Here is a 23,921-nt window from a genome sequence, read left to right as displayed (position 1 = left end):
TACTCGAGCGTTGCGATCGCGAATTGGGAACCGTGTCTCAACGAGTTTACTGCGGAACTTGCAGACGACAGTTTATTTTTCATAATTTTACTATCGTAGAAAATATTTAAATATAAATAAGTTATTTTTGTGTGAATTTTGAAACGAAATCTCAACACTTTCTGAGTAAAAAAGAAAACAACACACCAATCAAAGGTGCTGAGAATTGTAACCAAAATCTTTGGTTTGCATGAGCATGGCAAAACTTTACACTGTTACAAGAAGGGAAAAAAAAGAACGAAACACGTGCTTTCCTCCGCCGTCCGCCGATGTAAACAAAAACTAAATCGATCGAATCGCCGGCAAGTTTCTTACGAAATCGTAAACTTTTTCTCCTCTAACTGAAAGAATGGCTAATTCGTCCATAATTTACGATTTGTGTATTATTGGTGCTGGAATGTTTGGGTCTGCTGCTGCCAAGCATGCTACTGCGTCTTTAAAAGCAAAAGTTTGCTTAATAGGACCCGAAGAACCCACGGTAATCTTTATGCTTTATAAAATTTTGAAACGCGCTTATGCAATGCTTTATGAAAAGTTGAAAGTTAAACGCTCTAAAAGTAAATATTTTTAATTTAAGTTTTAAATAGCATTCTGTGTTAATTTTTTACCGGTAACTTGTAATGCTGTCAATCCTTGTTATTATATATTTTTTAGATGTTTTACATTCTTACAAAATGATCAATTTATATGCATTTTTAGACAAATTTATTAGCAAAAGTGCGTGATTTATTTAAAAGAATCTGCTCATCTGAGGAATTTATTTTTACATATTTCAAATGAGTGTTTCTAAGTCTAGTCTATTTAATAGTTTATATACTTTGAGAGTTGCATGTTTTTTAATGAAACGATCAAATCTAAATGTGTTTTGCCTGAAAGACGAAATTCATTTATTTTTTTTAATGCATGCTTTGAAGTTGTTTCATGTATATTATGAAGTTCATATTTAAAATATATAAAGTGCAGCTTTTTGTCGCATTATTGTGAAATAAAAATTTTATTGTTTAACAAGTTAAAAAAATATTTCTCATTTTTTTAAAATATCTTATTATTAGTTTTTTTTAAAAAAAAAAATTAAATATTTGAACTTGCACCAGATAATTTAAAAAGTACCACTCTATCAAAGGCTAGTAGTGATTTTTCACATTACCACTATCTATAAAGACAGCTATAGCCTATTTGGCCCCTCTTTTTTTTCCCCTGTTGATTTGTAATTCAAAAAATAACTTATTGAAAGTATACTGAATATTTCAAACTTTTCAATATTTGAACTTTTCATTATTAAACTTTTCACAATTTAATTGCTTAATTAATCATTCATACGATTCATTCAATCATTAATCACCTTAGAGGAATTATGGAACCTTATACCAAGAATGACTAGTATGACCAGGTGGCCTCCAAGATATTTTGGTAGTTACTTCATTAACCACTGGTGTAGGTATAAGGTTCCATTTCGTAGGTTTTAGATACCACAGTTTCATTAAAAAAAAATAAGTCAACATATGATTATTTTTAGAGAAGAGAGAACTTAATTATCTAATAAACTAAAGTATAAGTTATAGTTTAAAAGTTCACAGTGTATGGTTTAATCACATATTTTTGTTTATTAAATCAAACAAAATACCAGGTTCTAATACGTTATTTATGAAATTAATTGTGACTATATTTCAAGATATTAGATGCCTTATTGATCTATAGACAAACAATCTGTGAAAAGCCTCACTGGCCCCTTCAGACTTTCTTAGTATTCAGCAATGTTCAGTCTTAGTGTTAAAATGATGCAAAAATAGATTATTTAAACAATGATATTTAAAAATAGATTATTTAAACAATGATAAAGAGATTATTTTAATTAATGAAGTTATTTATTCTTAGCTGGTAACTAAAATAACAATAATAAGTTAAAAACACGAAAACAAATTGTACTTTTTTCTCAATGCTATTCAATGTTTAAGAAAAAAAAGATAATGATTGTTAGTGTAGAAAATTATGTTCTTCATTTTATAAAAATAATTAAAATTTTTATATAATTGTAATAATAATTAATATACATTGTTTTCAACTGTTAATTTATTGTTATTATTTTTTAGAGAGACGAGTGGGAACAAAGGATGATTTTTAGTTCACATTATGATGAAGGAAGAATTGTTTCGGGAGATCCAACTAATCATAACTTGAACGTTTTATTAGAAGAATCTGTTCAAAAATTTCATGTTTTAGAGGAGGAATATGGTGAGTGTTTTTATCATGCAGGTTAATAGTTTTAATTGTAAAATTTTTATTTCGGAAAATATGTAAGAGATGCTAAAAGTGTGTAAAATCTGCAAAAAGGATAAAAATTTAAGAAAAGACAAATTTTAAAAAACCCTTACTCAAATAAAAACCCAGAATTTGTTTGAAAAACCGATAGATGTCACAAAATTAGGATTCATTTATTTGATATTTAGAAATAAAGTGGGAGTTTCTTAGCCTTCTTGCTGCAATTTGTGAAAACCCATGTCCTAAGATTACAGTTTTTTTTTTTCATTACAGTTTTTTTTTCATTGTTGTTATTAAAAATTATTTTTTGTTTATCAATTCAATGCTGCATCATTTTACCTCCCTTTATTTGACAAAAATCCATCTTTAAACTTTTCTTCAAGTCTATCTTTGTAAATATAACCTTTCTAAATTCAAGTTTTCATAATTCTGCTCAAACAAATCATTGGAAATTTTCTAATTTGCCATTGTTTTTATTGGTTTTAAATCAAGATACAGTTTAGGTATAAAAGATATTTAAATTACAGATTCGATAAAAATAAATTATATTGTTGCTGCTGTTTTTTTTATTTTGGTGCTAAATGATTCTGAAAATGCCTCTGAAAGATTCACAATTATAATAAAAGGAATAATTAAACCTGAAACAATTTACTTTGGATTGTGATTGTTCCTTAGAAAATGTCTAATTATTTGATTAATCTAGCAATCTCTTATTTCTTCTCCATAATTATTTTGGTGCCTTTCTGAATACTTAGGGAAGAAGCTTTTCAATAACACTGGATGTCTCTATCTGTATAGTTGTGAGGATGAAAGTGCTTTAAAGATTTTAAGTGAAATTAATAGTGGTGAAAGTCAGTTATTGGACATTTCTTCAAAAAGCCTTTTCTCAAAAGAGTTAGTTTATTTATTTGTTTATTTTTATTGCTTTCTAGTAGCTTTAACATTTCACTCAAAATAGAAGCTGCAGACTATTATATAATTATAGGATTTATACAATTTTATATAAAAATATGAATCCATATATTTAAAAAAATTTTTTTTTTAAAAAAACTTTGGGTATTTGTTCTAAATTTAACCTACATTTCCTATTTATATTTTATGCAAAATATCGTCTTTTCCAATTCTCTTTACATTCATTTTAGTTACTTAAAAAACTCAAATTATGTCCAAATGATAGTATATAGAGCAATTTGGACATAAATTTTTCTGCAGGAAAATTAGTGTACTAAGTTCTGCTCAACTAATAAATTGATCTGCAGGAAGATTGTTCGGTGATATAAGCCTCAGTTTTGACCATTTCTGTCTTTGGATTAGGCATTATTTTTCTTGTTATTGTAACAAGCACAAAAAAATTAAATGTGATTTAATTTTTTATTATAGTTTGATATTACTTTGATATTAATTTTTTTAATGCTTTATTTTTCTTTTAGATTTCCTTATATGAAATTTGATAGTTATAAATATGCTTTTTTTGATACCACATCTGGTCATGTAAGTCCTCGGGAAATAATAAAAGCTGAAAAATTGGTAGCTGAAAAGAATGGTTGTCATATTATAGATGATATTGTTAAAGATATAAAAGAAGTAGATCACCAATTAATTGAGGTGAGTGTTACTACCCTGACTTATACATCATCACATATATAGTGTAGTATTTTATAAACAGTGAAACCTATTTTGATGTAGTTTATTTTCTCCTTACTACTTTGTCTTCCATTTTTATACTACTAAAGTAATTCTATACTAGTATACTAAAGTAAAGCAAAACTACTAAAGTAAATTTCTGATTCTCAGACTGATATCTGCAACTTGCTGAGCAGATATATAGTGTAGTATTTTATGTAAAGCAAAACCTATTTTTATGTAGTTTATTTTCTCCCTACTACTTTGTTCTCTATTTTAATACTTCTAAAGTAATTCTATACTAGTATAATAAAGTAAAGCAAAACTACTAAAGTAAATTTCTGATTCTCAGACTGATATCTGCAACTTGCTGAGTAGAAGGGGAAACGAAAAATTTGCTTGAATTTTCGAGAAGAGCCTTTAATTATTTTTTAAAAAACAAATTTTTTTTTTTTTTTTTTGAGTAAATTTCCTTACTTTGCCATGAATTTCAATAAGTTTAACTTACTGCTTGAATGTTATTATGTAATATAAATGCTACACAAAATATGTATAATTTATCATTTATTTCCTATAATTTAAAAATTAAATTTCATAAAACTAAAATTATTAAAAACTAATATTCTTTTAATCGTTTTTTCAATAAATAAAGATCATTAAAACATTTAGTACTTTAATAATTTTCTTCATAATAATCAAAAATTTCTTTATATTGATCTTATTACATACATTTATATATAGCTTNAGTAAAAGTAATTATTAAACTTTTGAAACTTTACATATATATATATTTTTTAAGAAAAAAATATCAGCAATTTTTTTGGCATAGTTTTGCAGTTTTGGAAGTTTTTCCTTTATCTCCCATGAGAAATGATCTGGCAAATTTTATTGCATTGTATTGTAGTATTTTGTATGTGTACATAGTGTCTTATTTCAGTTTATTGTTTGTTTACTCCTTTCTGCTGTCATTTTATCGCTTAAAATACTTAAAAAAATTTTTTATAATGTTCCACATAATATTTAAGAATAAACTTTCAGTTCTTTGCTTGATCTTTTTGTTATTATGAGATTCATTAACCCTTTTGTTTTGTTATACCCTGAAAGAAGGCTTCAATATATAATTTGTTTTAGTATTATATTTAAGTAATTTTCAAATAAACTTAAAGTTATATTATTTAATAAAATATATTACTTTTCGTTTCATAATTAAGCTTCTCCTTATTTTCTTAATGATCTTTTTGATCATTATTTTTAATAAATGTCTTTCACTAAATTGCAGTCACTTATGTTTTATCTTTATTCATTCATCAGAAGGTTTAGAGTATTACATTATATTTAAAGAATGATTTTATTTTGACAGATTATCACTGAATCTCAAAGATTGATTAGAACCAACAAGCTATTAATTTGTGCTGGAGCTTTCACAAATTTTATTCCAATCTTTGCTTCAAGGGAATTAAATATTACAGTAAATAAAGAAACTTATATTTTAATAAGAATTTCAAAAGAAGAAGCTGGGAGATTAAGGTAAAATTAATCCTTTTTTTTCTTTTAGGAACTATTATTAAGTGTCTAAATTGGGGTTGGTTATTTCAGTTGAAAAACAGGCTGATACCATGAAAAACTGTCAAAAAATCTAATTTGATACCTGAGCATGAGAAAAGATCTAAACAAGAAGAAGTGTGCAATAAATTCAACCAGAATTAAATGTAACCAAATCATATTAATAAATAAATTTAAATTCATTTATTTATTTATTAATATAAATAAATAAATTTAAATTTATGTAGATCATAATCATATTTATAATATCATATATGTGATATATATATATATCATATCACATATCATATCATATATATCGTAAATTCAACTTAAATTAAGCTTAACCTAATTATATTAATAAATAAATTTAAATTCATTGTTCAATTATTTTAATTACATTAATCAGCCATTCTGCTTACACGCTATAACATGTCAAATACTCCCTAAGTCTTAGATTAAATGCGAAAAATGAGTTTTGACATCTCCTGTAAAATGCATAAGTCGCTAAAGCAAAAAAAAGAATAGTTTACCACCTGATATATGAGAACAAAATTATTTTTAATTTGAAAAGAATTCTTTTTTTCTTCATTAATATCTGTTGAAGAAAATAAGAGTAATTCTAGCATTTCTTTCCTTTTGGATGAAGAAGAAAAGTATCTTTAGAATATAATTCTGCAGAAAAAAAGAACATTTTTTTTTTTTTTTTTTTTTTTTTTTTTTTTGTATTTTTTTCAGCTATTTCAATGCTGTCATTCCTTCTTTACTATGTTTTTTTAAATTTAAAATCTATAAATATGAAGATGCAGAGTATAACAGTTTTGGCTATACCTTCAATTTGCTTATATTTCAATTAATGTTATTATAATGCTTTTTCAAAATTTATTGTTCTTGTCAGAGAAAATAGTACCTTCGTTTAGTCAGGAAAAATTCTGGGAATTAGTTATGGAAAGTCATGGATTTGAAAATCTAAGATGTAGCAGATTCCCTGAATATATTTTTTATAATAGCCAGTATTTTTTAAATTTTTTTTTTAAAGAAAGAAAATTAGTTATATGTAATTGATTAGCTGTGTTGTTGCCAAAATCTTATGAAAACTGAGATTGAAAGAACTCGGAAAATTTTGTTCCAGGAAATAATTATAAACTCTGAATCTATCAATACATATTTACCAAATCCATGTTAGCACAATAATATGACTATTAGTTTTTTTATTTGGTGTAACTTCCTATACTTTAAATGACATGTTTTAATGTTAAGCTTTATACATAATTTCATTGAACTTTATTTTTATACTTATATTTTCTTATGAATTACAGTACTATGCCAACTATGGATGTTTTCTTTGAAAGCTGTGAGGAACAGCCTCACCTCTATGGTGCATACATTTTACCACCCATAAAATATCCCGATGGTAAAATCTATATAGCAGAATACTTATATGTGTAATATACCTAATTGCTTTTTAAACTGTTGCCGTTTTAGTGTACCTCCCATGACCACAAACAATTTTTTGTGTGTCATTTGTATTGTTGTGGCTTTTTGTTTAAGTGATATGTGTTACATAGTGTTCCTTTAGAAAAGATTTTTGAACAATGACAGCCATGTTTATACTGTTGCTCAGTTTCGTTTGAAAAATTTTTTTCTTCCAAGAAACGTATTCCTAAGTATTTTTCTGTTTATTAAAAAAAAAGCCTTGAATTATTACTTTAGATATTTAGCTGTTGAACTGTTGATCCTGGAAATAGTTTGGTACATGTCATGTTGCACATTATGCATAGAAAATTGTAGTTTTTTTTTATTTGCTAAGAAAGCATTGCTTTTAGAAAAACTTACTTAATTACAGGGACAAAATTTCGAAGTTTTCAAATGGCAACACCCGTTTTTTTTTTTAAATCAAAATTTAACTCTTACAGTACAGATCCTAAATTGAACTATGGTCATGTAAAAACAATTGGATATAAAAAAAAAAAAGAAAAACGCGACATGTCCAAAAATTTTAAACATTAAAATCTTTGTAAATTTTTTTCTCAGTTTTTGAAAGGTTTTGATCACTCTCTTCTCGTTAGTGGTCACGAAAAATGGCGACCCTTGGCAAAAGTAACGTGTCTCAATTTCTTGCACTAAAAATATCTTTCTAACTCCAATTAAGGTTTTTTATTGTAAGGATTAAGTTTTGATAAAATTTACTGCTGCCATTTAAAAACTTCATAATTTCGGCATTATATCTGTAACTGCGAGAGCTATGAAATCGGTTATAGAACCATTTTTGAGTTTCCAATCACTTAAACAGTATGTCCTCCAGAGGACATACTGTTATATAATATAATATGTAAGCGAAATTTTCTTATAATCAACCTGTATGTAGAAGGGTAGGTATGCTTTCAGCTTAATGATCAATGCCACTTTTATAATTGCTGAAATTACTTGTAATCTTTTGTTTACAAATTTCCAAGGCGGACGGGTTTTTCAATAGTAGTATGTTAAAGATATAATGGTATTGCTTTTATACAAATACATGTTGTTTTTAATATTGTTTAATTTTACCTATTTATTTTTATAACTGGCATTGAACAGCTGACCCAATTTTGAGCTTATGAATAGCAATGTTCAACTTGTAATTTTGAACCCAACCCAGAAGACAAGGAAACTCCTGGATGAAGCATTGGGGCTAACTAGCCTTTCTGAAGAGTTTTTTATTGGAACTAACTTGTACTTGCATTGCATGGAGAAAAAACCTCCTACTTTAGCAATTTTGAACCCAACCCAAAAGACAAGGAAACTCCTAGATCAAGCATTAGAACGAACTAGCGTTTGTGGAGGATTTTTTATTAGTACTAACCTGTATTCGCATTATAAGGAGAGATAAAACCTTGAAAACCTCCCACAGTTAACTCAACAGCAAGGGGGATTCTAACCATGAGGATATTTTACATCAGTACTGAGGTTTGAAAAGCAGAGAGCAGAACTTGTATACACCAGCAGCAGTTTGGATTTGAACCTGGTTCACTTCGTCGGGCATCCATCGCTCTATCCTTGTGCGTATTATGCTTAATGAGAATAATGCCAGTGCATAAGTAGGTTCTCGATGAAAAAGATAAGAAAAATCCAGATTACAAGCCTGTCACCTACCAGCCTAATTTGTTTTTCTTGCTAATAAAAGTTCTTTTTAACTCTATTATTAGGAAACAATTGTCACTGTAATATTCTCCAATGAGGTAACAATTGAATGCAGCATGATTTGTTTTTATTTTTCTTTGTAGGGAAATATTATTTAAAAATTGGACATAAAGGAAGCATAGTTAACTCTGAACTGAAAAATTTGAAGGAAATTAAAAATTGGTACAATTGTAGTGGAGAGAAGTACATATCGGAGCATTATTCTAAAATAATTCAAGATCTTTTTCCAGGTAAGTTTTTGATTTTCTCACATGTAATTTTACATGACTGCTTTTTGTTTGTATAAATGGAACGAACTTTATTTTTTTATATTTCGGCCTAACAATTTTCACTTTGTTTTTCAAATCTCTTTTTTTTAATGCGATATTTTAAATACGATATCATTAGTACTGATATATTCGGTATTGTGCGTTTGACTATTTAAACATTTGCACGAGTAATTATATTTAATATTTACCATTCAGCGATCATTTGATTGCAATAAGTCACACTGCAATGAATCTATTGAAATCTCTGCCTCACACAAGGTATTGCGATACCACTCTAAAAAATAATTGCATGAATCCTCATTTTCCCAGTAGTATTTTTTAGCACTAGCAAATTTTGCTACTGATTAAAAATATAAAATATTGCCCTTGTACCTAACCAATGACAACTGATTCAGGTGATGTAGCTTTTTTAACTGGTACTTTGCTTTGTTTGTGCTTGAGTTAAATCTGAGTAGTTAAAAGTTTATCTAAGACATCTCTCTGTCCCAGCCTTCTTGTGGTGAGGCTTTTATAATGTTTGCGAAATTATCAAATATTTTAAAAGCATTAATTTCTTATTCTCTACAATTCTATCAAATATTTTGGAAAAAGTGTAGTAGTTTGCAGTCCTGGCATTCCATAGTTGACATTTCCCGCATTAGTTATGTATTCTGACAGCTGGGCTTCTTTTCCTTTCTATATTTTTTTGAACATGAGTCCTATAAGTTTCAACTTGTTTAAAATACTTTTCATCGTAAATTCTGTTTCACCTCTATAGCAAATTTAAAGTAGAAAAAGGGAGTTCAGGCAAACCTAGATAAGCTACACAGTTTCGAATACTGAAAAGAAATTGTCAGCATATCAAAATGATCCAATTCTCTTCCAATAATTTTTTGCATTGTTATGTTTTCAATTTTTTTGCAGCAATCGAAACTTTATTTCTTACTCTAGGTTTGCCTGAACTCTTTTTTTTTCAATACTTTTCATTTTAAATTAATTATGGAACTGAAGCAGAATTTGCAATGAAAAGTTTCTCATGCGATATAGTTTCCTCTTAAGTGGGGGATATACTCAGTGATATAGTATTTGGGGTTGAAGCATCTCCAAAATAAATGTTTACTATGCAAAATATAAAATGGTTTTAGGTTGTTTTTTTTTTTCATGAATCAATGACTATTTATTTAATAAAAATATAAAATTTAATTATAATTATTTAATGAATAAGATTTTAATCATATGTAATTAATATACACCATGTACTTTACTGCATTTATAAAAAAACTGACTTTACCAAATAAATCAAAATTCAAAGGATGAAATGGGTAGGCCATCTAATGAGATCAGCAGAAGAATTTACATCGAAAAATATTCTTATGATTAGGCCATCTGAAAATCGACCAAAAGGTAGACCCGAACTCAGATAGTCTGATTTTGTAGATAAGAACTTCCTTATATTGTACTATAAAAACTAGATAACAGGTAACAGGGAAAGAGAATACTTAGCAAGGTCATGGCCCACCAATGGCTGTTGCACCAGTTATGATAATAATGGTATTTAACATATTCTGACATTGAGATATTTATAAACAATAAAAAGTAAAAACGTTTAATACTTAAAAGTCTCAAAGAAGTGTTTTAACTACGTTTTGATATACATTTTCAGTCCATATTTTGCTGTATTTGCTTTATTCAATATTTCAGATTTAAAGTTTGAGGAGATGTTACCAAAAACCTGTGTAACCTGCTCAAATCCATCTGAATTGCCATATATTGATAACATTTCTCCAAACATCATTGTGGCTGCAGTTGGTAATGGATCTGGAGTAATGATGTGTGAAGAAATTGGTAGTATTGCTGCTGAGTTAAGTGTGGAGTCTACGTGGAATTCCAAACTTTCAAAGTCCTTATTTAGGGCTATTTTTCGTAGTTAAAAGAAATGAAAAAGTTTTTAGTAAGCAATTAAAGGATGAATAATTACGTATTTAGTATCTGATAATTAAATTATTTATTGATTTTTTATTAAATAAGAAAATTGTGAAAAGAAATTTTTTAACACCATAAAAAATAAATATTTTATTTTTAAAACATTAGTATTTGCCTTGAATTTTATTGCATTGGATTTGTAAAAATCTTTTTAGTGACTATCTTTTTATTTATCTACTTTGGTAGTTTTTTTTCCTAACAGACATTACTGGAAAGCTACATTATTTGTGATGGTTTGAAAAAAAAGAACATTGTTATTTATTTAGTACTATAGTTACAATAAATGTAGGTAATATTTTTGGACTAGTACGATAAAGTTATTGATATATTTCAATGCAGTATTATATGATTAAATTGATAATCTTTTCATAATTGTCTTTGCATAATTTAAAATTTTTTTTACTGTTCCTTAATCATTTATTTATTATTTTTTTTACTGGAAATGAACTCTTACTTAACTAACTCAGTGGCGCGACAGCCCATTAAGAGGGCCAAGGCCGACTGTGCCCATCTCAGTTTTCTTGACCTTGGGCTCTGGGGTGCAGGAGCATATGTTCCGGTCAGGTGGTCAGCCGAACGCGGAACCCCCAGTGAACGCTTACTTAAGTGTAAGATAATCATATTGTGTACTTAAATATTTTACATACATATTTTTTTCATATTTTTTGTTAAAAAAATTACATTAAAATTTATAGTTAGAGTCAAAGAAAACTCATTAAAATGCATTTACATATTTTTTAACAAGAAAACTTTAAATGTTAAACTTATAAAATTTGGCAAAATTTTCACTCTGTCAAAGATTTCTCAAAATTCATTCTTGATTTAAATTTTGCGTCATTTGTGCTATTAGACGTTGTAAAAGATGAAAAAAAAACTAGGACAGAATAACCACTAATAGGTGTGAGGTTGTTAATACTAGATCGCTTTAACAAAAGAATAACACGTTTTCACTGTAAGACAATTTTGTTCTATTTTTTTATTCATTTAATACTCTATTTGAATGCTTAGAATCTCTTAAAAATCATTCCCACAACACCCCATTGTAAGCCAGGGGGTGATGAAAGTTAAGGCTCCACGATGTGTTCAGCACTGTGCACAGATCGCCTTTAATTCTCAGGCAAGCTGGTAGTCATAGATCTGAAACTGAATTGGCTTCAAGCCGTCACTGGGGATTGAACCTCTGTTCTTCACAAAGGCAATTCAGAAACTTTAATTACTAAATTATCACAGCTCTAGAATTCTTCTAGATTATGCAATTTAATGCATAATCTAGATATACCTTCTGGATTAATCATTTAATTGCATTAGGTTCAACTGATAGATTCTAAACTTTTTTTCTGAGGTTTTTTTGACTTCACCAAACATTACGCATTTTTTGCGAAATGAATTGAATGCCAAATCAACAAAATTAGACCACAATGCTAAATGGTCATTTTGAATTTTGACAAATGCATGCATTTGTATTAAAAGTGTTTCCATTGCCCAATATACCGTCAGATGCGGTGACTTTGTGCAAACTGCCATCTAGGGGTATTTTTTTAAAGCTCGGTATCAACTGATTTGAGTTGTCAACATAACGAACGAATGGTTTACCAAGAACTGGCTATGTTAACATCATCATTTTTGAAAAAATTGTGAGCTCAAGTTACAAACAGTTTCAAATTTTTTAATGTCGCAAAATCGGGGGCTGGAAAGTGTGCTCGGTTGAAGAAGTTCTAGTTATCCTGGCCAAAAAGGTAGGTTATACTTAAAAAGTCTTATCAATTGAGGTAACAAATCATGCATAATTTTTTGTTTTTAATTATTATAATGTTAGTTATTTAATAATTAGCAGTTTGCACGAAGTCACCCTTCATTGCACAAAGTCACCCCCTTCTGACGGTACTGTTCCATTTATAACCTTATACTATATATTTTATGAATCAATGAAAACAATCGTAATTTGAAGCGAAAACTTTGAAATCGAAAATCAATCACCGTGAAAAAAGTGCAAGATTCAGCAATTTTATCAGGCAATCTTTACAAATTTTGTCTACCAATGCAATGGAGATCTGATTAAGAAAAGTTGAACTCATAATCTTATGATTATGAAACGTCGGATTAAGAAAGGATCCTTAAAACTCAAACCAGGTACAGTGACTTGTCAGTCACAAGGTAATATAAATGTATTAACAATAATTTAATGGTAAACTACAAAATACATATATATATATATATATATATTTTTTTTTTTGGTGGACTTCACTGTTGCTTTCTCAATGTTGCTTAGACTTGTTTTTTCTCTAATTAATCATCAGAAAATTCGGCCTTAAATCTTGATTGCGAAACACGAGAATCCCACAAGCCATCAATGCAGAGTTTCGCAGCCAATCTGCCAACTTCATCAGAGAATTTCGCTCCTTTTCCATTTCCTGCTATCGCCACTGTTAGAGTAGGAGTTATTCGATCGATATAAGGTAGACCTGATGGAGTGTAACAGTTGACACACGTAGAGCTAGTGACTTCTTCCGATTTTAGACCTAAAAATTACAAATTAAATTAACAAAAGATAGGACAGCTTGCTTACATCGTTTAGTGAACTCATTCCTTTTACAAGTGCATTAGGCTATTTGAACTGATTTTTTGAATTTTAATTTCGAATAAAGATTTAAGCCCTAAATCTTAATATCGATTATCAAAACTTTTAAAGGAGAAACAAAAACACCACACACTCAAAAGTAGTTGACTTTAGATTCATGGCATTTCCTCAGAGCCTGACTTAGGTAGGTTCATGCGGGGCAGTTGCCCCACATCAGAGAGGGCCCCCGATTCGAATACGAAGTTTATTTTACGTTTCTTTCTTTAATGAACTTTTTTTAAACAAAATATCAGTTTAGTGTAAAATCCGTTTTATGTTAGCTTCTTCATTAATCTATCGTATGAACACAAGAAATCTATATTTCGTAAATCCATGGCTTTCTAGGGCAGCAAATTTTCGGAATTACGATGGACAAATTTGGCCAAACAAAAACATGTATTTTTACATTTAGGTGAAAAATTTAAATACCTCCATAAAGTTTGGGTACTCATTACTGAAGTAGTGATAGTGAAGAAGAGGAAGGGGGGCAAAGAAGTTTTTGTCCCGGGTCCCAATTAGGCTTAGTCGGGGCCCTGCATTTCCTGAACAAACGTAGCTATAACTTTTAGTGTTCATTCTTTTTGTGGTTGAGCATTATTACTTCTAAAATATATTAGTAAAAAGGTTTTTTCTTTTAATATTTGCACTAATTTCTTTGTTTTAGCTATGCCAAATAGTTATAAATAAATACGAAGCAACATTTAGTAAAAAGGAGCGATGATTAAAGAAAATACTGTCTTAGCTGGTATGAAATAAAATCCTTAGGGGGCACTTTCTCTTCCGACTGAAATCAACTGTCAAAGGGGTGGAGAGCAGAAGGAAAAGTTCTAGATAAGCTTTTAATTTTTCCGTTTAATTTTCACTAATAAATTGATGATGGATATTTACTCTATTCGGCACTATTTTTCGATACATGTAAAATATGAGGACGCCACCCGATCAGAGTTTGAGATATGAAACGTGCAGTATTTTAGATTCTTTATTAATTTTTTCTCACACAATTATGCCAATTTAGTTCTGCAATCAGCAGTTTTTTTAAAGATATTTAAATTTTTAAACAATTATTAGATTTTTTGATTAGTATCTTTATTTATTTTCCCCAACTATCGTTAAGGGAAGTTTTTAGCTTCATCCAAATCGCTTTTCTTCAATTTAAACTGCAATAACATTAGATTTAAAAAAATTAAAAACTAAGAAATGTATAGCTTTAAATTACTTATTCAAAACCAAAAATCGCATCATTTTATTTCGTAAAAGTTTTGAGGAAAAATTCATAGTTCTAAAAGCGCTATTTCTTCTAATCTAATAAAGCTACCCCTTTATTTTCTACCTTTTTTGAAAGGTACTACGCTGTCAAATTATACTATACCATAAAAAGTTTGTTAAGTAGAAAAAAAAATATTGAAAAACGCAAATTAAAAATATAACCTATAATCCAAGATGGCGGGGATAGATTCTTCTTAAGCTATGCGAAATAGTAATTAATAAATAAAAGGCAGTATTTGGTCAGAAGTAGTGATGATAAAATAAAAGTTGAATTTGGTAGAAACGCTCATATAAAATGGAAAAATACTGTCATAGCTGGTATGAAATGGAAATTTCAATTTTTCATTTGTGTTTTATAGACTTTGAACTCTAAAAGTAATGTTACTTTTTTTCAAATAGTTTTAAAAATTTTTTTACATATTCCTAAACCAGTGTTTCCCAAACTTATGAATTTTGTGTACCCTTTCTAAATTTTTCGTAACGCTGTGTACCCCCAATAAAAAAATGAATGTATTTTTTACTATTAAAAAAAAGTTAAAAATCATAACTGGCTGTTGACATCACTAATTATTAACTGTTAACTCTGCAAAAAATAGCCAATAGAAAAATACGTAATCGTAAATTTTCATGGCTAGTTTTGTTTTTAAATAAATTTTTTTTAAATTCTCATATGTTGCAAGATATTTCGCATAAGAACGCGTACCCCCGCGAAACTGTTACCGTACCCCTGGGGGTACGCGTACCACACTTTGGGAAACACTGTCCTAAACTATTAAAAAAATAGTTACCTGGTATTCGTTCAAATAATAATTTCACTCCAAGATCAATTGATTCCTTATCACCTTCTGATAAAAACCATTGTTTAATATCATCTAGTTTCTCAACTTCCATATCACTTCCATAATATCCTATCTTGAGATAAGTGTTTCCTGTGAGGAAATGCATTAAATAGAAAGTAATTACTCATACATTATTGTATTCCCTAGCAGCAAAATAACTTGGTCCCTCATCGGACCAATATTCATAAATCTTGGCTCAATATGGATTCAAAAGGCCGTTATTTTTCCGTTGTTGGCCTTATATTGAATTGTATGATTCATCCGATATTTTACAGTCAATATTGGTCCTATTTAGAATTATCAGATTCACTCGATGTTTTATATTTATTTAGCCAAGGTCGATCTTATACAGGCCATTCTAGGACCTATATTAAAAAATCTAGACATCCCAATATTGGTCCCATATTGAGCCAATTCTGAACCCAACTGGGACCAAAGTAAAATTGTTTCTAGGGTTGGCTTTAGGGAACATATGGAAATATTAGCTATGCAACATGAAGTTAAACATTAAGGTGGACATTATTTCAGTTGTTAAATGTTTTGCTCCAACTTATTTTATTTGGAGGCCGGGATAGAGCACTGAGCCCATGTCCAAGAGTTCGTGGGTTCAATCCCCGCCGGCCGAAGACTGCACGTGTAGTAAATGTAAATAGTGACTGTCGAGTCGCAAAGTCCTCCATGTTCCCATAACAAATCAAAATCTCTGGGGGTACTGATCCAGGTGTTTCCTTGTCTTCTGGATTGGTTCAAAATTACAAGGCTACGGCGGTCAACATTGGTAACCATAAACTCAAAATTGGTACGGCTGTTCAAAGACAGTTGTAAAATAAAATAAAATAGTTTATTTATTTTTAATTTTCAGTTATTTTAAACATGTCATTTAAGTCAATTTTAAACAAATGAAAAAAGTTAATTCTAAAGATTAATGTAATCAAATAAAGTGACAAATATTGAGCACGAAGTTTTAAAAAATTTAAAAGCTAAATTCCTGATTAGATTCTGTCTACCTTTCTTTACAGCGAATTAAAACTCACCAGGTGTTATAGTGGGATTTCAACGTATGAGGTTTCAATTTTTCGGATCAAAAATGCTATGCTAATTAGAAGTAAAATACAAAAATAGTTATTTATAAAGAAATATAATTATTTCTCTTCATGAACTTGAGTCTAATAATTTTCTTTTCACACCAAATTTTGAAACTCGTTTGCTCAAAGGTAATTTGTAAATGAAGTACTTATGATCCTAAAATAATTTCATTTAGCATTATTTTTTTTTTGTTATTCAATTTAATAATAATTTAAGAATTAAAAAAATTATTATTTTGACTTGTAAAATTATATACTGAAACTGAAATTTTGAAATAATGATAAAAAAAAAAATTCTCAATGTTATTAAATCGAGTTTGACAAACTGCAATTTTTTCATATGGTGTTCACTATCTTTCTAAAAAGTATTCGGACATTCACCTGAAAAAGTGGAAGCATCGTGGTTTGGGTATGTTTTTCATAGCTTGGTTTGGGGCCTATAAACTCTTTAGATGTATAGTCTGTCTAAGCTAAGAACTACTCCAGCCACAAAGTCTGAGGCGATCTGATGCTATGGGAACAAGAATGGCGCATTTTAGGGAGAGTAGCTTCACTCTAGGACTAACACAATTGAGCAAAGAAAAAGATTCCCGCCGACCCGAGCTGAAACCACTCCAAAACAGTGACCCCACACCCTTACTTGAAATAGTCATACCTTACCATAGTCACCGCCAGAGGTCCAGACGAATGTCTGGAGGAGTTCTTATTTTAGACAAACTATATGTGGACATTCTGTACAATGCAGTTCTACCAACTCTATTGTTCAAAAGTATGCAGGCTGTCATCCATGCAAAAAGGGAACCAGCATCATATTAACATATGCCTCAGGACCACTGGGTATTGGGCTGATTTTTGACCGATACTGTAATACAGTTTTCTAATATTGATATCGTAACGCTTGAATAAGCCATTTGGGGAGCAGACCGGTTCCATGCGTTTGGCCCTTCTCCCTTCCCTCTCCTCCTCTTTTCAGTTGTATAGGAATGTACTACGATATTTTTCTTTTATTAATATTTTTCGTTTTTAATTAATAAAAATATTTTGTACAATTTCCATTATGCTTTCTTTTAGAACTTTTTTCAATTCCATATAGTTTCCAAACTTAAAATATTTTTATCTATATGAAAATCAAGACAGAAACTAACATAGTATTTCCTCGCCACTTCGCGCTTCATGTTTTGCGGCTTCAGTGCTTCGCAGGTTTTTCCAAAATATTCATCAAAAAATAAAAATGAAAAAATACAGCCATGTCGGCAGCCACATTGCGGAAAGGAGCGTTGTTTCATGTTGGTGAGCAAGTTGTTGTTGTAGTTCATTTACGTTGCACTAGAGCTGCACAATGGGCTATTGGCGATGATCTGGGATGATCCGAAGACATGCCATCACAATTTTGATCTTCTGCAGAGGGGATGGCACCCCCGCTTCGGTAGCCCGACGACCTGCACGCGAAGTCGAACACTTCACGGTAGAACAGTTTGAGGATCAATACCGCACCCCCTCGGTCCCAACTAGACGAATCCAAATGGTCACCCACCCGCACACTGACCGCAGCCAGTGATACTTGACCTCGGTGATCTGCTGGGAGCCGAGTCTTAACGGTCAGTCCACTGCGGGACTGTTGATGCGCGAGGGAGAAGGATACCTGCATGTCGAACAAAGATATGAGTTGACTCATAGTACATATACCATGGGATAAATACTGTTTATATATGTAAAACATTCGTGTACCCGCATACACGAAAATTCCTATCGGCAAATCCTACTTCGCTGTTTTTCAGCTTTCGCGGAAGGTTCTGGTCGTCATTAACAGCGAAAAACGAGGGATCACTATACTTCCTTTATCTATGACTCTTTACACGCTAATGGTGAAAGCATGCGAAGTTCTTCCATAGTTCTGCTCTACGCCACATGAGTTTGGTTACTTTCGGTATTTTCATTAAGCATGATAAGAGGTACATGGCTGTTTGTAATTGAAAAATATAAATCAGTATAAAAAACCAAGAAATATGAGAATATGCTTACCGTCAGGGTATTTTATTGGAGGTAAAATATAAGCGGATCTTTCCTTGTGTGGAGGATTATCGTATTTTCCTCGATAGATTAGTGATGGCATCGAGCTAAAAAATAATATTTAACTTTTTCCTCTGTACAAACAAAAAATAAAAAAAATTTACCATTTAGAAAAAGAAAAGGTGTATTCTAAACAACTTACCAACGAATGAGCTGGGGCTTATAATATCTGAATATTGAAATTTTTTCACTGTTTATGTACAGCATTTAATTTAACATTACCAAAAAATAATTTGAACTTAACTATAAAAAAAAAATGTTATTTACTTTTATTTCTTTGTTTGAAAATTTTTAAAGTCTTTCTAACTCAGACTCATTATATGTGGATACTTTGCTATGTGTAATTATTATTAACGTCGGAAATCACTTTCTTAATACATTCCTAAGTATCAAGTAATACACCACTTTTTTAAAAAAAAATTAAGCATATATATTAATATGCAATATTTTTGTGGTAGTCCACATAAGCCTGTTCAAAATACAGCGCATGTTTAAGTGCTTAAAATTGTAATTTAAATACCATTTTACTACCACTGTGGAAAATCATCCTTGATACGGGATTAAAAGTTGGCAGGTATGATATATATATATAATAACGCTTCTCTCCCCCCAGATTCACTTTTTCACACTGACCCTAGCCAAGACCTGTCTTGTATATTTAACCAACCCCCTTATCTGTAATAGTTAAACATCGTAACCATAGTCACCAACACTGCTTCAGACACATGGCGAGGAGAGTCCTTTCCATAGACAGACCATATGTTTGTCGAGTGGTAAAGGCGAATAACACCACTGGTTTTTGTAATTATTATTTGTTTATATTTGTTACGTTTTGACAATTATTCTTCCATTGGAAATAAAAAAAAATATGTACTTTGTTTTAGAATGTCACTGAAGCCTGCCATTGTTTTAGAAATGTTTAAGCATGTTTCATACCTCAACCTCTTTGCTTCCTCTTCTGAAATTCTTAGTAAAGCTACACTTCTTTTGTATCTCGTAACTTCCAGAGATCTCAAGACGCTGAAGAGTTTTGTATTAATAAAAGCTCCAGTTGTTATCAACAATCTTTTTGATCGAATAACTGTAGGAGTGGAATCTTCTGTTTCGATCTGAAATCGAATATTTATTTTTATGCATTATCTTACCCTTTCTAAATACAGTAGAGCGCCGATTATCCAAACTGCTCGGGACCGAACGTGGTTTTGATAATGAACAGTTCGGATAATTGGAAAGTTACCAAAGGTCTAGTCATATTAGGTCTGGTTAAGTGCCATTGCCCGGTATATCCTACACTGATGTTTTCTTACGGTCAAGCGCAATTGCCCGGTATACCCTACACTGATGTTTTTTTAAGGTTCAGTGCCACTGCCCCGGTATACTCTGCACTGATGCTTTTTAATGTCAAGTGCCACTGCCCGGTATACCCTACACTGATGTTTTTTTAAGGTCAAGTGAAACTGCCCGGTATACCCTACATTGATGTTTTTTTTAAAAATCAAGTGCCATTGCCCGGTATATATTTTCCCGATACTCCAAACACTGATGTTTGTTCTAATCTATCGTCAGTAAGTATTAAAATATCGAATAAATCCACGAATAAATTAATATCAAATCGGAGGTAATAAATATTTCGGACATTCACCAAAGCGACTAATTTGATTGTCAACATTCACCGGTGAAAGTCAACAACCACTGATTTCGCTCATTCACAGTAACATGCACATCATTTACATAATAACCTCATCAGGACGATTATTTCATACTTTGCCTAAATAGCATCCGGCATTTCAAAAATTAAAAATAATTGGTTTTGTTGGCGATGATCTCGTAAGGCGATAAAGAATCATGCATAGGACAGGTAAGGACGATATTAATCTCGAAGGAAAAGTGGATGAATAACCCAAGAAACCCTTTAATACACAGGCTTATTGTATTAATGGTCTCTGAAACCTAATCGCTAAAAATTACAAAATGGTCATCTTAATCATCTTTTCTCTACAAAAAAAAAATCACTACTTGCCTTTTATGGAATGCTTCTCTACAAGACAAATCGACTGTCGAAACATGTTTATTGCTTGCTTGTTGAACTTGTTTCAAATAGGAGTCATGTTTTTCAGAAATTATTAAACAACCTATAGAATTATAGAAGTTCACTCCTGGAAACATAAAAATGCTTACATTTAGGAGTTGTAATGAATATATTCAATGAATTAATAGAAGAAAGTTATTTCTAGTATCAGTTATTATAAATTCTATGCGTGATATTTTCTAATATATAAAATATTTTTCTGACTTCATACAAGATCGTTCAATGCCAAAACTTCACATTATCCTGATGAAGTGTTTTAAGAGAGCAAAATAATTTCGTGTTTGTAATGGGGGGTTACCACCTAATCCCAGCTAACCATGAGCTCATATCAACCTTGTTCTACCTAGAAGTTGTCGTACTTTGGGGAAGGTGCTATTTTATATAGTATTTCAAGTATTTATTTGTAGTTATGTAGTTAAGTAACATTTTGTATGAGTGGTTTTAAGTACAATATTTTTTCTATTTAATTTCAATTGGTATTTTTTTTTCTTGGATGGGCGAACATTTGCCTAGCTAAACTTATTGCATCTTCATTTTGAAACATAATAACCCCAGAAAATAACAAATAAAAGAATACTTCTTTAGAAGAAGTATATTTACACATAAAATAACAAATAAAGGAATCATGTTCACGACATCTGATTTAGTATAAATGAAATTTTAATTTTTTTTCTTTGGAAAGAACCAGGGAAGATATTTCTTAAAATTATTTTTATTTCTTTCAGCCTTTTTTATTACGGCTTTATTATTCAAAAATGTGATTGAAATTCTCAAAGAAATCCAAGTTTTTGCACACCTTATTTCTTGAGGTATTAGTGTTAAAAAGTTTTCTTTCAAAGATGAAGGTAATGCATTTTGCTTACATTATGGATTTCACTCTTTAATTGGGAAAATTATATTCTTTATACCAGTTTACGAATGGAAAGTATTATAACCATTGATGACGTTCTTCAAAAGCTAACAATCTTAATGAAGAAGAAAAATTTTCCACGAAGACAATGAAGAAAAAGAAATAGAAGCAAAACAGATAAATCTATGACTTTTTAAAGGTTTTATTGAACCTCTTTGCCTATTCAACCAAGTTTTTTTTCCAGCGTGTTGGAAGTCATTAAATGTAATATTAGCTGTTACGAGTAACTGTTATAGAACTATATGTATGGCTGTTACTAGTTGCTCTGCTTGTTTAAAACAGCCACAATAGCTTTTTGTGCTTGAGAATTGGATACTTGCAACTCTAGAAGAAGTGAAGTGATTATGCCTAACATTGTGATTTAAATCAGATTTAATTGGATACCTATAAGGGACGTCACACGTGTGTGTCGAACCTGATTGTCTTCAGAATCAACAAATGCAGCTATTTACCTACGATGACGTCACTTGCCCTTGAGGTATCCGATTGGGTTTTTATCACAACTTTAATTTAAGTTTTTAGAAAGTGATTTCGTGCAAAACATTTCATTCAGTGAAACAATTAAGAGATTTGAATGTAACTAAAAACTGTTACTCTTCAAAAAAAAGTTTATTTGAATTTTTTTGTTGTTATTGAAAGGAGAGGTAGTTTAGGAGGAGATTGTCTTATTAAGTCATGTAGGGAAATGGACGTTTGATTTAATATCGCATAACAGCCTTCAGAACTTCTCTTACTCAATTACCTCGACTTTTACTGATCAATAACATCGCATTCATTGACGTTGATTGTTCTTGAATTAAGAAACAAATTTAGTAATTTTCATTGTTGTGTTGTGTTGTTGTTGACGTATGCCTGTTTAGGCAGAGGGGATGCGATTGTTTTCCAGTGGCGCCATCTATGACCAAGAATTCGACTTCTGCCACACCATACGTCACACCCGTTTATAGGGCGGACCCATTCATACATCCATTCATTCATCCACAGATCGTAAGTTTGACCTGAATCGATCTCCAATCCAGTACCCCCAGAGGTGTTGATTTGTTATGGGAACATGGAGGACTTTTGCGACTCGACAGATTTAACGTGCATCAGTCACTTTACTACACGGCGAGTCTTCGACCGGCGGGGTTCGAACCCTCGGACATGGGCCCAGGGCCCTACCGACCAGGCTATCCAGGCCCATTTTCATTGTTAAGAAAAATAAAAGAGGATTGTTCTCCAATTTTTCATAGAAACTGGAACTGACGGAGAAATTAGAGGGGGAAAAAATGATTGAAGTTTTTAAATAAAAATTATTACTTGGTGTTTCTTAACACTAATCAATTTTACTTTTCAGCTTCTTATTTTGCTTTTTCTGATCTTTGTACATTTCTTGTTTAGTTATAATTTATTTTTTGGTTTTATTACTTGCCGAGTTTGTGCTTGATGAAGTCCATTACTTCCTCTACCTGATAGTTTCTCAAGCTCTTTATATCTTTCGATGGAACGCTTACATAGCTCAGGACAAGCTGCATCGTCATCCACTATACGCGTAATTCTGCCTTCATCATAATGAGAACTAAAGATTTCTCTGTCCTTATAGTGTTCTTTCTGAAAAATATCAGGATTAGTTGTATCATTCAATTATTATTGATCGTTTTACCTGGTCAAAGAATCAAACCAGGAATACAAGTCGCTTTCTGCATTTGCTTTTTTCTTATTATAATTTTTGACTAATTATCAATTTTTTTATTTTTAATGTTTAATAACACTGGGGAACAATCTTTTTGTTATATATATATACAATTACTTGATTTTACCTAATTCGGGTGTTCAACTAATTTCAAACCTGAAAATAGTTTTGCTCCTAAAGCTGCGGATTTTCCTTTAAAATGACATTTTAAGTCTGTTTTTTGCCGAAATACAAAAGATTAAAAACTTTACACGTGGGTCGCGTAAATGTTGCTTTAAACTTTAAGGAGAGTTAGTGTAAGTCATCAGTATTAAAATTGCATTTATATCCATCTCCAGAAATGGCATCGTACACGGCTAGGGGCACTTTCCCATAATGCCCTGTTCAGAAGCACGCGAAGAAGACGAAGACACAGTTTATAATAGCGAAGCTCCACTAGCGACGTACGACGACACTCCGGGATATGGGTTTATAATATATATATATATATATACATAAA

General features: G+C 30.6%; 2 protein-coding genes across 3 annotated transcripts in view; one reads left to right on the top strand and one right to left on the bottom strand.

Moving 5' to 3' along the window:
- The first annotated feature begins 256 nt into the window (after positions 1-256).
- LOC107450457 (putative sarcosine oxidase) lies at positions 257-10,981 on the top strand. Of its 2 annotated transcripts, none has more exons than XM_016066246.3 (8): positions 257-517; positions 2,130-2,271; positions 3,054-3,192; positions 3,729-3,903; positions 5,282-5,448; positions 6,783-6,877; positions 8,727-8,873; positions 10,593-10,981. In XM_016066246.3, the coding sequence occupies exons 1-8, from the start codon at positions 389-391 to the stop codon at positions 10,820-10,822; spliced, it is 1,224 nt and encodes a 407-aa protein (XP_015921732.1). In that variant the 5' UTR covers positions 257-388; the 3' UTR covers positions 10,823-10,981. The 2 variants fall into 2 exon arrangements, with proteins under 2 accessions (XP_015921732.1, XP_042912375.1); XM_043056441.2 differs by having other exon boundaries at positions 467-596.
- Positions 10,982-13,036: 2,055 nt separating this feature from the next.
- Positions 13,037-23,921, bottom strand: part of LOC107450454 (uncharacterized) — a 13,609-nt gene continuing 2,724 nt past the window's right edge. The window contains exons 3-8 of the mRNA XM_043056440.2: positions 23,199-23,340; positions 20,751-20,907; positions 19,688-19,873; positions 18,704-18,798; positions 15,546-15,686; positions 13,037-13,393 (exon numbers count right to left, since the gene is read on the bottom strand). Of these exons, the coding sequence (XP_042912374.2) occupies positions 13,161-13,393; positions 15,546-15,686; positions 18,704-18,798; positions 19,688-19,873; positions 20,751-20,907; positions 23,199-23,340 (954 nt within the window). The 3' untranslated portion in view covers positions 13,037-13,160. The remainder of the gene's footprint in view (positions 13,394-15,545; positions 15,687-18,703; positions 18,799-19,687; positions 19,874-20,750; positions 20,908-23,198; positions 23,341-23,921) is intronic.

The sequence above is a fragment of the Parasteatoda tepidariorum genome, chromosome 8 (assembly GCF_043381705.1).
Source record: "Parasteatoda tepidariorum isolate YZ-2023 chromosome 8, CAS_Ptep_4.0, whole genome shotgun sequence".
Lineage (NCBI taxonomy): Eukaryota > Metazoa > Arthropoda > Arachnida > Araneae > Theridiidae > Parasteatoda > Parasteatoda tepidariorum.
Note: the sequence above shows the minus strand (reverse complement) of the source record. Positions and strands in the feature narration are given on the sequence as shown.